At 41.0% G+C, this 18,458-nt stretch overlaps 1 protein-coding gene across 2 annotated transcripts in view; it reads right to left on the reverse strand.

Moving 5' to 3' along the window:
- The window catches only part of GRID2 (glutamate ionotropic receptor delta type subunit 2), a gene marked incomplete at its 5' end in the record, with an annotated part of 671,475 nt that overhangs the window by 61,275 nt on the left and 591,742 nt on the right, over window positions 1-18,458 (reverse strand). For both annotated transcript variants that reach the window (XM_084203835.1, XM_084203834.1), the window contains one exon: window positions 2,675-2,841. In XM_084203835.1, coding sequence (XP_084059961.1) covers window positions 2,675-2,841 — 167 coding nt within the window. The remainder of the gene's footprint in view (window positions 1-2,674; window positions 2,842-18,458) is intronic.

An 18,458-nucleotide genomic window follows, 5' to 3' on the forward strand; every position in this document is an offset into this window, starting at 1 on the left:
GCACAGAGAACAAATTCTCCTGTAAGCTTGCCAGACCTTTCACAGCTGCACCCTAGGGATTTAACACTGTGCAGCTTATGGCTTTATATGAAATTTCTTAAAAGAGAAGGCCTGTATTTTCACATAAATATATTTATTTTGGGAAAGATCAAGAAGTGCCAATATATTTTAAACCAGTTCCCTGCTGCATTAAAACTGTGAAATATTCGTGTGAACATTTGCTAATCCTATACAATGAATCTATTCCTCTCTCTCTATTTAGCATGCAGGCTGCAGCTGCTGAAGGCTGTTGAGCCTTTTCATTAGGAAGAAATGTAAGGATGATGTATGAAAACCACATGGATGTAAACTTAAGGAACAGGACAGAAGGGTGTTAAGAACACAACCTCGTAAGCTACCTTGTAAGCATGATTTCTCTTTCACATATTTGTTCTTATCTGGTCTTTCACTGCTTTAAAATGTAAATTTATATTTATGGACATAATTAGAAATGCTATATAATATACTCTCATAATGCAGAAATAAGAATATAAGCACAGCAGCACACACATTTTCAGAACATATATCTCAGGCTCTCTAAATTCTGCAGGAGGTAATATCACTCCAAGCAAATTCCAATTTCTCTGTTCAGCCATTATTCCTCCTAATGTAATGAGTTATTTTCTCACCAGTGCTAAGTTCTGCATATCCATCCAGATCCTCCTGTGGCCCAATATCTGACAAATAATCCCTTTCTTCATCTACCTGAACTCTGACAACTTGAGCAGGAAATCAAAAATGAGTGCCTATGATCCCTGATTCCACCAGGGGACAACATATGACCTTGGGATTTCATTTAAGTCTCCTGATGCTATGGATTCCCTGAGCATTAAGTGGAAATAGCATTTGCTTTCCTGAGAGATGCTAATATTTAAGTATTGCTTCGAAGATCCTCAGATAAAAATACCTATATATGTGCAAATTTCTATGCTTCCTTCTGCTTTCCTATAGCTCCAAGATATAATAACACACTGAAGAGCCAAAATTGTCTTATGAAATAAAATTGTACTTGGAAATGTCAGGCCTGCACAGACCAGTGATCCAGGAGGGGCTGAAGGCAGTGTATCAGAAGAAGCTGTAACCCAGCCGCTCCACTGTGACCAAGGAGAAACTCTCCTAGCAGGATCTGCCATAACCACGTCCCCCCTGTGCCAAGAGCCATAAACCCTGTCACAAGCAGTCTCTGAGGGCTCTTGGGATGCATCCACCTCAGCTTGCAGAGCAGCAGAGGTGGGCAGGAAGAATGCAGGCGTGAGCCGGGCCACGGCGCTTGGCGGTTTCACCGTGTTTGGTAATAAAGACACACACTGTGAAATTCCTTAATATCTTCCTATTTTTGTACTCAGACTTACAGGGATAAGGCTGTGGAGAGGATGACTTAACACCTTGACAAGCACCTGAGAACTCTAACAGGTGGAAGAATTTCTGTGAAAGATTGCAGGAAGGAATCCTACTCCTTTGTTTTGCATAGAGATCCCTAACAGTAGCGTGCCTGAGATTTTAAGCAGAGCCAGCCTGGACAGCTGGGATACGAGAGTATTACAGTATTTGGTAAACATTTGCCTTTAATACTCTTTGTAATATACAAAGCATATACATGTTTCATTAAAATTAAATTTTATGTTGACCTGTGAAATATTTTATTACGTTCCTGCTACGTTAGCTCAAAATTCAGCAATGTCACTCCTAAAGTGGAACAGATTCGAAGAATCCAAGTCTTCCCTATTCATGCAGTAGGTGTGAGCAGATAGTGATTCCTCTGGATCTGCACAGTGTTACTGGCTACTTTCTCCCCCACCACAGCCTTTGAACAAAGGCAAAGGCAACTGTCCAAATTAAGCATATTTTGTATGTTTACCTGGCAGCCACACAACAGAAATCCCATTGCAGCAGCTGTAAAATTTTGCTTGATACACAAAACACAAACCAGGCTGAGAGAGCAGATAGAGAATGAAAAACAGGGTAAGGAGACTAGCTCACATCTTCTCCTAAGTGCCAAACTGCAGATATCATACTTTTTTAAAGTTTAGTAGTTTTTTTTACATTTCACACACATCCTGATTTAGAAATCAATACTGGAGCGAAGCAGAAATACCTATACAAAGGTACAATACATACAGTTTAGTATTTCTGATCCCGGTAGCAACAGAGTACCAGTAGCATTTCTAGAGATGGCACTTTAGTGGCCCAAGAGATCAAAAAGTATGGGGGATAAGCACCTATGCTTTTGGGTACTAATAGGGGTCCTGCCACCAAAACATCAAGTGTTCTTGTTCATCCCCTTCAGTTTTCCCATCAGTGTCCAAATTCACTTTCTTTTGCTTTAAGAAGCAGCTTCTGTAATAGGAAGGGTTGAGTTATGCTGACTCTCTATAACAAATGAAGCAACTCTTTCCTCATTTTCCCGCTAATGAGGTTGAGTTTATCTCATTAATGTTTTTCAAAAGAAACAAGAACAATTCAAATAAGAGCAACACAAAGTGTTTTTAATGCAGTTTCTCGAAAAGTGAATAATTCAATGTCTCGGATAAAATGAATGCGTACGCAAGAAATGAAGTGGATCGCAAGAACAACACGTTTTTCCTTTGCTGAAAATTAAATTAGAAGAAGGTTCCAGAGCTGAGAGAAGGCTTACCTTTGTGAGAAGACGTCTCGGTAGGGGCTGCCGTGCTGCAGGGCGATGCCGTACCCCCGGTCCGCCACAGTGTTGCCGACCGTGTAGAAGGAGCACTCCGCGTCGTTGATGGCCACGTACTCCAGCACCGCCGCGTCCCACACAAAGGCGTAGTTCCCGTGCTTCACCTGCGGCAAACAGAGGGAAAACTCGGGTGTGAGTCCGTCCGAAATATCCCTCATCTGCCCCATGACTGTCATTGAAGAAATGATCCCCCTTGTCCAAAGACCTCTGGCTTTGTAAGCCAAAGGGCTGGGAGACCTGAGAGCATGGCTAAGCTACTGCAGTCACAGGTGTGTGTATTTGCTGCATGCTACACTGCTCTCCATAAGAGGAAAAAGGACATTCTGACCTTTTGGCAACAATAGCTCTGGGATTTTCCTCCCCCAATTCTTGGCCTGGCTGGACTTGTCCTGAGTTTTGGGGGTGGTCCCTCAAAGAAGACCCCTCTTGCTTGTTTGCAACCACCGTGACAGACAAACTGGGATGCAAGAAGCCTCTTCACCAGAAAAAAAGCTGAGACATTAAATCCCTATATGAAAAGGCCCTCTCACACCTTCCAAGGACTGGGACTGAAGCCCCCAGCCCGGGGGAGGAGAGCTGACCAAAGCAAGCTGGATGTTGGAGGTGCGGGCACTGAACCACAAAAACAATGGCTCTCGCCCACTGAGAATATGGACCGTGTGTACCCTTTTCCAAACACCATTCTCTCCCCCCAAAGATACAATAGGTTCAGTTTCAAAATCATTCCCTTCCCCCATCAAAAAAGTATAATTGGAGTCCAGATGAACTGCACCTCTGAGATCTCCCCGGACATGAACTGGTGAGCCTCATTGGCTGGACACCAAAGGACCTTCGCCGTTCCCACGTTTATTAGCCTATACCCTTTTCTTTTTCCTCCCTCTTTTCCTTATTTTCCCCTTTTCATCCCCAGTTCCTCCCCAACGCATTTCTGCTGTGGTTATTTCAATAAAAGTGCATTTGTGTTGATTATCACTGCAAACCCCTTGTACCGTGTTGGGTTTTTGCACCCTGAGATCCCCTACAAACCATCACGGAACCCGTCCGCAAGGACGGCTCGTGACAGTGAGGCAAGGGGTGTCCAGAAAGAGGCCAGTGCACCTGGAAATGGGGCAGTTTCAGCACAGTCTGCTCTCCAAGGGAAGTGAAGTTTGGGTGCCCAACTGCTGCCAGACACTGGTGCCGTGAAGGGTTTGGGCTGAGCACCTCTGCTGAAACTGAAGAAACGTGACCTGAGAACAACGTGCCATCAGTGACGCAGTGCCATCAAAGGAAACACCAGAGTCCCTCCACCAACACTAAATTCCACATGAAATCCCTCGTAAATGCCATAAAAACAACCATTTGGAGGGAGGGTAGGTATTCCCACTTGGAGAAGCATGGCAGGGTAGGTATGGCTATCCAGAGGGAATACCAACGTTCAGGATGGTCCCCATTTCAGTCATGCTCCAGGCTGTGACAGACTACACAAACACCCATTTGTCTTATGGGTTCTGTGGGTAAGATCACACCAAGTAGATTTTTTGGGATTACTTTTCTCAGCATGAGGCATTTTCACACATCTTCAAAGACTTTAATAGAAAAAGATCATGTAAGCCATTTTAACTGTTTGACTAAGATAAATCCAACCAGCTCATTACACTGGAAAAGCTTTTAAAGTTACATTTCCCCATCCATTCACATTTGAAATAAATCCAGATTTATAAAAAAATTAAATATATGTGACGTATACAAAATTTAAGTATTTGTTCAGAAGCAAACCTTTAAAAACAGAAACTCAATCTATATGAATCAATTAACTTCTGCTTTCCAGACATATAATGTTTTTTTCTGAAAAAACAGCAATCTCTAGGTGCTCTACCAGACTCAGATCTTTTGCTGGTTTTCTGTTTCCCTGGCCTCTATGTCAGACCTGAAGAACCCCTCTGCTTTTTTCCTGCCCCTCTGCTTGGCTTCATTTAGCTTTTTCCCTGTGCTGTATTAGCCAACTAAGCTGCAAAGCTAGGCTGAATCCATTGACTTTGTACGTCTGATGGGAATAAATACGTGACAGCTAAGTGAAAAGTAAACAAAACACAAAAAGGCCATGTGGGGCCAGGCAATCCAGAGAGAATTCAAAACCAAGTCAGCATATCAAAGTAAGCAATGTCAGTACATCATTTAGATTAGGCTTTGACAATGTAGATTATGTTTTTAAAGACTGTTTACATATCAAAGTTACTGAAGCAAGCCACACCGTCTGCTTGCTCACAAGATGTAGTGCACAAGGAATGATTGCATTTGGGACACATTCCTTTTTACTGCAGGCCTGGCAAGGGAATATTTCCTATTTCCATCTGTGGGCATGGCAGGGGGAGGATTTGTGCAGATTTTGGAGCAGAAACGGAGCCATATTATCTGTGGACTGCACAGGACTTGCAGGACAAAGAAAATTCTTTTCCAAGTGCACGCACACACATACACACACACACACACACACACACAAATAAATGCAGGACTGGGCCAGTTTTAACCTTCAGGCTCTGGAAACTGTCAAGAATGTTTTTCCCCTCCTCCCAGTGGAGGTTTAGGTTTATCTAAACAGGCAGGGAAAAAGGGATAGAAGTGAACTTGCAGTTAACAAACAATACAACTTGTATGCTTGTCCTATAGGTAGTGCCACTCACAGAGCTCTTCCTGAGCATGGGTTGTTCTGATCTTCCTGCAGGCACCACTTGAGTAAGAAATAGCATGACTGAGAAAAAAAGCCCTTCCTAGGAGAATTTAACAGGATAATGACTCAGCCTGAAAAAGGATCATGATGTGCAGAGAACAAGGGAGGGAAATAGGAGACAAAAGCAGAGGATCAGAAGTGGGCAAATGAATCCTGAAAAGGATCAGATGGACTTTCTGAACAAAAGAATTAAGGAAAAGTGGGGTTCAAAACCCAAGTAATTTTACATGTGGGACATAACCTTTGAGGTGATGGAAGGAACAGAGGGTTATGTTTTGACATCTGCTTTTGTCCTAACCCGCCTTTTTATCATCCTAGTGCATTGAATTCACCTAAGTGCTTGTAAGGAGACCTATCAGCTGCTCAGCTGGTCAGGAAAAATTCTCTTGATTTAGCTGCCTTGCTATAAAACAACTCACAAAGAGAATATATAAAAGTGGTAAAAGCACTTAGTGTCAATAATATCTGTGATGAAGTGGTATATATAGGATCCTCAGAACAGAGCTCACAATATCACAGTTCAGGTTCCCACGAAGATATTACTTTTCATAGATAACATCACAGCGAGCCTCAGTTAAAGTGCATGGGGCACAAAAGAGATTGAAGAGCCAGAAGGGATCATTCCCATCACCTACCTTCAACATATGATTGCTCCATGAATTAAATACATCCTTTTTAGCATTTTTGCCCTATTCCCTTAAAAATCTCAGGAATTCAAAACCATGGAGCAAACCTAAGTTGTAATTGTCATGCTTGCAATCCCTCTCTTTAGAGAAATACTTCTTGATCTAACATATTTCATTACTATTCAGTGCATTTAGGCTTACTATCTTTTTAAAATATATATATATATAATTCGTAGGTATTTTTGCTCTGCAGTTCTAAATACTCACTCACACTATGGGGCTGACACCTTTCAATTATTGATGGATCTTTCTGTTACTCAGCTGAGCTGGATGTAGCTTTCTGTAATCTCTCCTTGCAAATCTATCTATTCAGCCCTCCCAGTAGCAGTGACACTACTTTTGAACTGTCTCCAATTCTTAATTTTTATGCATGGTAGAAGCACCTGTTTGACTAAGAGAGAATCAGTTATCTGCCAGCTCTGGAGCTATAGGATTTCCTTTTTAGCATGCTCTTCTTCTGAGAATTGGTCTAAACTCCTTGTCCAGGGATCTTTCACACAGCTCAAGACTGGTTTTAGCTTAAAGGACTAAGAATAAAATTTTGCCAGAGTATAGCATACCTGAAACACTGCTGATATTTCACAGATTTGCACCTACACTATGAAAGAGGAGATGATGCTCTCTTTAAAAGGACAAGAGAATTTCAGAACAAAATGTCAATTAAAAACTTTTATCCTTCTCTCTTTTCCCTCTTACCATGGGAAGCACATATTTTGCAGCTCTTCAATAGCTATGCAGAAGACTTCTACTACGGGCCTCAAAATCAACAGCAAAAATTCCAGCTCTCTACTGAAAGAAAAGTTAAGGAAGTTACTTTCAGCCAATTATAGGAGCTAAATGAAACAGAATCTCCTTGGGGAAAAAAAGAAAAAAGAAAGTATCCTTGTGAAACACGTAACTCACTACTCTCAGAAGAACTGCATCCCTGATTCTGCATTTCCTCACCATCATATTGGCCTTTAGTGTAGAGATAAGAATGTTTCAGGATGGTGGCGTATCTGGATGCTGCTCACACATGGCCATGCAGCCTTGGATTGCCAGGGAGGGGTTTGAAGGAGGGCAGCACATTATCATTCTGCAGCAGCCCCAGCTCTTCAGTCCACTGGGGCATGGAGAAATGACACTTCACTCTCCTTCCCTGTGCCTTCCTGCCTGTCACTATGGCAGGGGCTAAAAAGACTTTGAGTATCTGATATCTATTGTCTTAGGGGGAAAAAAACCCCAAGAAAACCAGGCAAAATTGAAACTGTAAGTTGTTCATCAGGGTACTTTGAACTCATGCACTGCAGTGGTCATGAAGCGATACTGGGAGGTGTGGTACCACACAGAAATGCTGGACTTGACTTCATGGTCCTGTGAGCAATTCAGAAGGAGTTACTGTAAAAAGGGTTGTTTCACAGGACAGGAGTCATCAGCACATAGATGTTAAAACTATTTCTATAGGGCTGTTATATTTCTATTTTCTATCACTGAACATTTACAAAATTTTTCTTTGCTGAAGCCCTGTCTGTAGATATTAGCTAAAATTTATCCTGGATGATTCCACCAGAAAGCCCATTGAGTTATAAGGGGAAAACATTTAAAGCCATTACACTGTTGCATATGCACATATTTTATGCCAAGAGGGATATGGATAGTATTTCTTGTTACAGCTAACCCACTCGTGCACAGTAAGTTGAATAATGTATTTGTGTACAACTCTGGCATTCTACAAGCACATTTCTAGGTCTAGCAAATGCTAAATTTCAAAAAAAAAAAAATTGTAAGTAAACAACAACCAATTGCTGTAATTTTTCATACTTGTATTCTTGGATAATATCTTTTCTGTATCTTGAATTCTTCTATAAAAGAAATACAAAGGATCCTCATGAATGAAAAAAAAACCAAAACCCCCAATAGATTGCAGGTTAAAAAGAACTGGCAGTTATTTTTCCTGCAGACCCCTTTTAAATATTTCATTGTACATAAAATGTGTTAAATGCTATAAAAACAATGGAACTCCTAAGGCCAGGGAATCTTAAGTTTAAAATGGTTAAAATTATATTAATGTTCTAGAAAGAACTCTGGAAGTTATTGGATGATGCTGATGAAGCCCATTTTCTGAGCACCCTGTGCCTTCACTCCTGAGACACAGTGCTGTGGTGCTGTTTCTACTCCTTCCCATTATCAGTCAGGTGCCAACTGCTGAACACCTTTCCCTGCCTATGAAGCTGTCAGCTGCAGTATTTGCTGTATTTTAGCCAAAAACAGAAGCAGACTCCTCTGCAGCATAGCAGCAGCAGCTCCAGCTCTGACCTAAACCCAATCAAGGACACTGATGAATTACCTGCTCCCTAGAGCCCTTTGAGGGTCCTGTTCTCCAGAACGGGTCATTCCACTGCAAAGAGGAAATAAAACCATCCAGTGCTGCTAGCTAGACCTGTGCCCATCAGTGTGGAGCTGAGACTCTGGCATGTATAAATACATAAATCCCATTTTTGATACACTCTGGCCATGTTCAGCAAGTGTGCAGCAGCCTTCAGAGGGCTGTGCTCCTCTCTACAAAACAGCCTTGCCAAGGCTGCTATCACACAGGGAATGAAGGAGAGGGGAGAAGATGGAATGAACATTTGCAAATAGATGGGCAAGAGCTGCTATAGGTAATGTGGATATTGTACTCCAAAGAGGGGAAAGGAAAGGATGAAAGCTGAGGCAGAAGCTTAAATCCAGATTTTCACGTTGTCAGATGTTGGCAAACAGCTTGATGGCATTCACAGGAGAGGGTGTTTTTCAGCAGAAGGGAACGGAAGCACTTTCCATAATCCTCTTGCAAGAGGCCAATGAAGTCGCTGTTTATCAGACTGCAGCAGAAGTCAGATCTGCCTTCAGAAAAATTCTTATTTGCTAATTTGTTTTCCTCAGAGGACCAAGGTTTCAAGTCTTCGTTTTATTCACAAAAGGCACAAATCTATCTGACTTCTATCTGGATCCCAGTAACATAAAACATTACATTACATTTCAGCTTTGTTGAACAGACCCCACTGATTTACAAACCATACATCCAAATTACAATATTGGCATTTCTTGCCCCCACTCTTGCAGGACAGCAGGCATGGCTGATCTGCATTGCTTAAGAGTGAAAGGCAGTCATGCAATCAGGGAATCTGAATCTGACAGACAGCTCTCTGCATTGCAAAGACAGGAGCTGGATTCCCATGGCAGTATTAGAGCACAGAATAAAAATTCATATATATATATATATATATATATATATATAGACACATATAAAACTGTATTCAGTCATCAAGGCAACCAGCTACTACTACTGCTGCTACTACTACTACCACCACCTTTAATATTTAATTTTGAAGAGTCTACAGAAAGTTATTTCTATTCAAGGACCACTATTTGTAAAACATTGAAATGTCTTCTTTGTACTAATTCAAACAGAGAAGTGTGGAATAGCTTCTCAAAGTATCATTGAGCCCAGGTGCAAAGAGCAGCAGGAAAATGAAACACCTGGAAGCTTAGGGGAAGAAACAAGAGGTTAGAAATCCCAGCCTCACCTTCTCTTCAGTATGAAGTTGATCTTTCACTACCATATCAGCTTGAATGGCATGTCTATTTGTTACACATAAAATTTAATCAGGAAAAACATTAATTCCTCATATGCAGCCTGCCATCAATTTCTTGAGAAAAACCTCATGATCACATGTTCACTTGCTCCACTGGGCAGACCTTATGATTGATCCAGAATAGGAATTACCTAGGTAAGAGAGCTCTGTAATGAGGGGGCACCACAGTGTCAGAACTTTCCCAGTGCTCAGCACTTTGCATTTGTCATTGCAATTAAGGGTATCTTGTAAGTTAACAAGAAAGAAAATAACAAGTGGAGCAAAACAGTGGAGGCCAGTGTAAGGCACATTTCTGAGGGTGGTGAGAGAACAGAGCCAGCTGCTTCTTCAGGTAACCCCAGCAAAGCACTAAAAAAGTGCCAGGAGATCATGCTGATCACTGACATGTAGCTAAACCACAGGTTTGCTACAGCAAACATTCTTTTCAGATAGAAGAGACACAAGAGAAAAAGTAAATCTCAGCAAAGCAGGCCTTTGAAAGGTAAAGAAGCAATATCTTGTTTATTATGCCAGCTTTTAATCTGGTTTTTGACAACTAAGTGCTGCAGATAGCAATGCATACTATTTAAGTGAAGGTCATATACAAAAAATATATGAAAACACTTCAGAAAATTAGACCTGTGGTAACCAAGTGGCAGTCTCAATAATGGGGCAAATTTAAACCAAATGCTGCTGAAGTGATTCCCCTCTTCTGATAAATTAATATTTTTGTGGCAGTTAATTCCCAATAAAAGAACATTTAAATAATGAAACTTACATGGGTAAATACTCTTCCTTTGGGTAAAAAAATAATTTGTGGATTAAAATACTATGAAGAAGTTAAACAGAGGGGAATATAGAAAAGCAGCATCCCTCTAATCAATCCAGTATGATGCTTACTGAAGGGTTCTTGTCCCCCTTCTTTAGAATAGAATCCTAACCGCAATTCTTGGGCAGATTCATTTTTCAAAGACATGCTTACTGAATACCAAGTGCAAGGAGAGAAAAATCATTAAAAGTCAAAAAACTCCTCATCAAAACCATTCAGCAGTTGAAAAAGAGCTTTAACCACAAGAAAAATCTTTGCAAAACTACCAGTGATACTGAAAAATTCTACAGTAAAAGCTCATTTGAAATAATACTTTCATTTTTGAAACTTATTTTAAAGAAACTGACTTATCTTTCAGTTTTTTATATTCCTCATGCATGAGCCCTGATCACTTTCCTGCTGGTAATAGGATTCAAGATGTCCCACTACTCACACAAAAGAATTTAACTATCTTCTTTAGAACCATTGTATTTTTCCCTTTTTGATAAGCATCTCCTGCCCAGTTATGGAAGGAGCCAGCTTGGTCCAGACACAGAATCTTGAAGCTTCAAAAGAAAAGCTTCCAGCCCCTCTTTTTCCCCTCTCTGAAAGTACACTGCACAGCAGTTTTTCACGTTTCCCCTCATTCTGCTAACCTGCAGGACACAGCAGGCACTGACTGCTGCCAACCTGCACAAGTGTGGGCTGGAGAGTGCAGGAACTGGCTTGCATCCTGAAGCTCAGTGCTTCCACATCACTGTGCTTGCATACAGGCTTTGGCTGCCTCAAAAGCCTCCTCTTCCTCTGGAAAACCTGCATGAAACCACTTCTCTTCTCTGGCAGTGAACCTTTCCCCTAAGTGCAGCAGGTCATGGGGCCACGGAAAGAAGGAAACTTTGTTCCCCATCCCTTCAGGTTTGTACCTTTCAGCAACACCTGGCATGCCCTTTCTCTGAGAGCTCAGTCAAGGATGCCATGGGGTGTCTCTAAGCATTTCTTTTGCAAGGCTGTAAGTTCAGGCTGCAGCACAGACTGGTCCTCAATGCCACCACACCATCCCTTGGGACTGCTTTGTCAGCTCCTCAGAGACCCTGCTGCTGAATGCATTCTGATTCTTGCAAGAAGGTGTTTTGAACCCACAGGAAAGGAGAACATTACAGATCTGAGCTATGAAGGTTTTCTCTTTCTTTTGCAGTTTAGGACCCATGGAAGACATCAGGAGCTGTGGCAGGAGAAGAAGACCAGTGCAGTCACATTTTTTACTCACTTCAGGCTGCCTTCTTGCTGTCACCATGCAGACAACTGAGAAGATGACACAACAGAACAAGATGTCACATCAAGTCCCTGTAAGTCTTGAAGCTGGCTCCTGTCTCTGCTGCCCTGCCTGCAGTCACAAACTAGGAAGTCAAAGCCCTCAGACAAAACAGAGAATACAAATAATGCTGCTGGAGCCACTCACAGTGCACAGCCAGGTCTGCCAGGCAGAGCAAAGCCAGAAAAGGAGCAGACACCCAATTTCTGTATGTTCAAAGGTAAATAAAGATGTAAACAGTATCCAGAAGGAGTTTCAGGTTCAGACAGCACCCAAAATAGTGCAACAGCTCCCAAACATCCTCTATAGCCATCCAGGGATTTAATGTTTACTGCTACTGTCATTTCAGGTGATAGCTGGGCTTTTGCTTCTTTACAGAGTGAAATACTCACAGCCTTTGCCTACAAATGTACACAGAGCAGTTCATCTCTGGCCACAAACATTTCCACTTATCCAGGGCTGCAGCATTCATTTGGCACACCTTTGTAAATAACAAACGAAGTGCAAGTCACACGCTTCCCTTATATTTGCCTCTAATTCATTCTGAGCTGCCCACACCATAGCTCAGGTGCCAGAGATCAGTTACAGATGACAGCCTTGAGAAACAGCTGCCAAATATCAACTGAGAATAAATAAATTACTGAAAAACAATCACTTGTGCTTGAGGAGTCATTCAGAACCAGTATTTTTTGTGAATGATTTTTAATCCTTTCTTTCGCCTGGAACAGGAGTCAACAGAAATTCCTGCATGAGACATTTGAAATTCAGAGATGTAATGTTAAACACAGAACTTTTAATTGGTCAAAGTCATAGATTGAGCTGGACAGAAATTAGTTATCTTCCTGCACAAGGAATTTCAAGATTTTGAACTAAGGAAAAACATCACAACTTTTGGGATGAAAAGCAGTAAAAAAAAAACCAAACTGTTTTTTTTTATTCCAAAAAGTGGACTGCAATCTCAATTAATTTCCCGGTAATGGATTAACATTTCAAAATGAAAAAAAAAAAAGATAAAAAAGAGGTCATAGTTGAATATGAAAGTACCCTATGAAGACATGTTGACAATTTTAGTGCTTCTGAAGCTGCATAGTATTTTATAAAAATACCTTTTTCCCTGCAGTTTCAATTTCAATTATTATTATATTCTAGTAAATAAATCCCTAATGATAATTCACTCTGGTTTGCTTGAGCCATGATTTTAGACATCTTATAAAAAAATCTAAATATGTATCAATAGAAACAATAAGCAATTGTGTTTCCTGCTCCATTCTTGATTTCCTGCAAGTATAATAAATCAAACTTGTCTCTTTGTGGTGCCTAAGCCTGTCAGATTCAAATTTGGACAAAATATGCTGAGAAATCTCATTATATCATAAGCCAGGATAGTTCTTTGGCAAACATACATTACAATTAGTCACCCAGTCTTACTTATTTTTTTAATTTGAATTTGATCTGTATACCCCCTGGGTATACACTGGGTATACAAATAGAATACAATTAAAAATCAACTACTTGTTCCAGTCCTACAATATTAATAAAAATGCCAGCCAAAGTATTTTTGAGATGAGTGATGAGAAAAGTAGCGTTACAGTACTTATGAAGGAGCAAAAATTCTCATCATGAAGATACAAGGTAATCAGAACTTATTTGCCATTTTAAAATGAAGTAGCATTTCAGCTAGAATTAGAAACATCAGCTGAGATTTTCTTAGTTGAGCAATGCACTTGCAAATCAGGTATTTGTGCATGCAGTGTGGACAGCTAAGTGCCCAGCCCATCATGTACACCAGTAAACATCTTACTTGAGTGAATGAAATAATTTCCTTAGTTAGCACCAAATCATGGGAAAGGAAACTGAAAACCACATGCAATAGCATCATAATAAAATAAAGAACTCAGTATTTTAGCACTTTGTCCAATGTGTAGCTGCTATCACCCAGCATCTGTGCAGGGATGGCTTGAAGAAAGCCACCACCTTGTTAGGAAATCTTTCTTATCAGTCTTGTCTTATTTATTTCACTGACAAACAGGTTGGACTATGTCTGTGTAAAGAACTAATATCTACTCTGCTGTTGATTTCTAGCTGCATTTATATCACAACCTGGCTTAAGAACAACTCCTCTTACAGGTCTCTCCCATGAGAAGGGCAGTGTGTTGGACACATGTATGCTAAATGCAGGGAAGAACTGCAGTTCCTCTCTGGCATTCAAAAAATTAGGTACTGCATTGCACAGGAACACATGAGCTGCCAGCACAGTGGCAAGGGTGGAGAAAAGCCTTATAACTGACCTCTAAGGCAGAAAAATAATAATTTACTTGCCCAGTTCTACATTATTGGCATGCTCCTTGTTCCTTCAGCATGGATTTTTCAGGGGAAAGCAATGAACACAAATTTTTTTCTTTACTTGATGCTATTTTTTTCTTTAAAAGATGCTACAGCTACAGCTTCTGACACACTGCTGATAAGTGCCTGACCAAGTTTGCAGGAAAAGCAGCTGCAGGCCTGCATCTGTACAAACAGCCTTGCAGCTGTGCAGTGCTCTGGGGACAGACACAGCTCCTTTCTGTGTGCAGGTCTATTAAAACATGGTACTGCACACATGTGGGCTCTTCTGAAAATATCATCCCTTCAGACCCAAAGGGAAAACACAATCCCTACATCTATGTCAAGTCCAACACAGTATCATTGCTGCTGCATTGTTCATGTTAAATTTTTGGAAAAACTTTAACTCACAACTTGTATATAACAAAGCAGAGTAAATACAATGCCAGAAAAATATATTCCCCTTATCTTAAGGATGACATATCTATGAAGAGCATATAATATTATAGCTGAGGAAGGTAAAATAACAATAATATTTTCTCTTGTCTCTTTTAAAATTTCTTTTGAGTTGTGTTTATTCCTTTTTGTCTTTTTTTAAATTATTAAGAGCTGAATAATGCAAGTACAATGGGAATCTGAGGCCCAATACAGGCATCTACATTTGGCAGCTGGTGAATAACTAATAGCCAGATCAGTGGGCTTACTCTGTACCTACATGGGGCACACACCAGAATTTAGGTCTAGCAATGGATGAGCTGAATGAATGAGACAAATCACAGACTGTAAAAATATGACAACAGCAAAATGAAAAAAAAAAAATAAATCTACCAATTGAGAATAACATGATAAAGGTGAGATCAAAACTGCAGTTAAAAAATTCACATGAGACTTGTCATGCTCCTCTTAGCTTAAAAACTTTATGGAGTAGTAGTAACTAAAATAAACGGAAGGTGTGCAATATAAGTGCTGAAAGGATACAATTTGATACAATTTGATGCAGTATCAGTCCTAAAGCACACCATGTGAAACTCTGTGGGGACTGAAGAAACTCCACCACGCCTTGGACAAGTACTAGAAAGAAATTCAAAACGATCCTTCTGTAAGCTTCTCTGTTGTTTGGTTTTAATTTGCCTTCCCTCAGCCAGGAATGGATGTGGATGTGATATAACATTATGTTAAATAATTCTTGCTGTCGTGAGATTTCTCCTTTGCAGTTCTGTTCACAAGGCTTGCAGCAGCCAAGTTAGTTGCAATTGGTAGATGGAAATACAAATTGGGCTGAAGTCTACCACTGACTGTTTCCAATGGATGCCAAATTTGAGCTAAAGATTTTTCATGTTGGATGTAGGGAGAAATTAACTTTGAAGAAATGAGAAAGGGTGTGGTAGAAATAGAGAGAAAACCTTTGGTGGGATGTTGGAGGAAGATGGAGAAGCCAGCTGATTGGAGGATGAATTGGGCAATTCAAGACCTTGAAAAGCAGGACACTAATTTGGGAAGAGAGAGGTACAGCAAGAAGCATAGCAAAATCCATCAGATACAATAAAATTTATGTGATCTTTTCCACTCCACTAAAGTTCATTTAAGTTTTTCAAAATCACTATAGTGTCTAAAAGGGTGGGGAGACTCTCAACACCCCACATGAGAGGATGTCTTCAGAAGTACAATTCTCAAACTCAAGATTGCTATTGGCATCTATCAAAAGGCAAAATAATACCCTGAATATTTTCCACAACTGTTGAAATTCACAAACATATGCTATGTGTCATTATATTAGCCAGAATTTTGGTATGAGCTCTTTTGAATTACTTCTGGGTTTGCCTAGTTTGATTTTTTTTCTGAAATCTCATATTTTTCTGCTGTCTTTGCTGTGTTCCATCTGCTGCTCACTTTGTTAGATCTGAAACGATTTAATGATCACTCTAATCAAGAATAAGATACTGTTCCAGCTCCTTCATTTAGCTTTCAGCACAGCCATAGCATAATCAAAGATGTTCAGTTCAATAATAGCATAATCTGAAGGACTGGAAGCACTTTGCAAACATTCATTAACTGATGCTCACACTTTCTTTTTGTGAGGAAACATTCCTGCTTTTGCTGTTTACACCTGCCAGATGTGCACCTACGCTGTTGTGTGCTGCTGTGTGAAACACAGCATTTGGAGTCCAAGAGATTCTTACAACAACTTGAGTGTAAAAGACATGACTTGGGAAAGATGTTAGCACTCGAGGCCAAATTTTTGATCCTGAAGATACTGCTGCTGATAACCACCTAATATTCTTCATGTCAAATTGTGCTTTGGGGCATGCACTGGCTGTGAGCATTCCCTCCATGAGGGATGGGCAGACTGCTGTCCTCTCTTGTACCAGTTCTCAGTGAAAGCCCACGAATGAGGGGACAGGGTATTGTTCCCAGTCCAGCAGCTCTCAAGTGCATCCTTTAATGTCACATAAAACAAGACCGTGCTCAGAACTCCTGCCAGGTGTGAAACAAAATGTAAAGGTTTTCAAACTTGGCTTTGTCACGTTGTTCTGACCACATGCAGTTTAGGAAGCAAGGCCATGCCATTTCTCCATGCTGCAGGGCATAAAGTATTGTTTTCAGTGTCTTCCAGAGGTAAAAAATTCAGCCCTTTTTGGACCAAGTTATGTTGCAGTATCTTGGATCAATCACAAGACATGTCCTGGCCATCAATATCTTATAAAACAGAGTATTAAAGAGCTGCATCCAGGACTGAATGGAAGAGAAATTTAGAGGTTCCTTGGGAATTTGTATTAGAGAGAGTCAGGGACAAGACTCACTAAAGGGAAGGGGCCATGTCCTAGATTTGTTTACTTACAGGGTGAGAATTGCTGGAAAAGTATTAGTCTTTGTTTTGATGGAGATGGTCAATTTTGTTCACAGCAGCTGGAATGGCTGTGTTTTGGATTTGTGCTGCACACAGTGCCAACAGCACAGGGATATTTCCATTACTGCTGAACAGAGCTTGCACAGTGTCAGAGCCTTTCCTGCTCCCCCCACCGCCCCACCAGCCAGGGCTGGGGTGCACGAGGAGCTGGGAGGGGGCACAGCAGGTACAGTGACCCAAGGACACCCCACACCATGTCACATCCCACGGGGCACATGGAGCCAGGGGAAGAAGAGGGAATGTTCAGAGTGATGGTGTTTGCCTTCCCAAGTGCCCCTTACACGTGAGCCCTGCTTTCCTGGGCTGAGCTCCTGCCCGCCTGTGGGAAGTGGGGAACGGACTCCATGTTTTGCTTTGGTGACTTTTGTGGCTTTCTCTTTACTTATTAAACTGTCCTTATTTCAAGCCATGAGTTTTCTCAGTTTCACTCTGCTGATTCTCTTCCCCCATCCTGAAATGAGGGGAAGTGACAGAGTGGCTGTGCGGGGCTGCGGTGCCGGCTGGGGTTAAACCATGGCTGCATTACGAGGAAATCCTGCTCTGAGGTCAGAGAGATAAAACAACACAATCTTCCACCCTTTGATTGATGCTATGACCAGAACCCCTACAGACTTTTATAATACAGCTGCTTATCTGCTGGGTTTTTCATTACAGATGCAGTGTGTTTTCCACCCATCTTGATACAGCCCCTGGGATTGATATCTCTCCCTCTCTTACATTCAGTGAGGAATGGGGTCTGTTTTATTTGATTAAACAGCCCTTCTGCAAACAGCCATAAACACCAATCAGCCCCCATGCAGCAGGAAAGCTTTAGAGCTGGGAATAGTAAACAATTCTCTCCTGCCACTGTAATTCAGGAAGGGAGTTGTGCAGCCTATCCAGAGCAGTTATTTCATGCAAAAGAATAGAAGAATGATATGTGATTACAGCCTAGTTAAAATGCTTCTTAAAATACTCCACATGGCACTTTAATCCTCTCCTCCCATAGCTTGGCTCTTGAAAAGAAACTGAATTTATTGTAGTCACATTTTCATACTGGACAACTCTGCCACCTAATTCAAATGCAAGGAGACATAAACTGCTTGATGGCAATTTAACTAAAGAGAATAAAGGGTGGAAAAAAACCCCAATTACAACTACTCCTCAGCCTAAGGAAACATTCTGCTTATTTAACAGCAGAACTTTAGCTTTGTATTTTTAGTTGACACACTTCAGGAGTGCCACTTGGAGCCTCTGCTCGCATCGTGACACCAGACCGGGGTGCACCAGGTGACAACTTGTGCAGAGGGGACTTTCTGCTTACTGGAATTATCCTTTAAAGAAATAACCCCCTACATCCCAACATCAGGGTTTTGTTGCCACGAGTATGCTTTAATCCCACA

This window comes from Fringilla coelebs (assembly GCF_963513975.1).
Source record: "Fringilla coelebs genome assembly, chromosome: 4".
Taxonomy (NCBI): domain Eukaryota; kingdom Metazoa; phylum Chordata; class Aves; order Passeriformes; family Fringillidae; genus Fringilla; species Fringilla coelebs.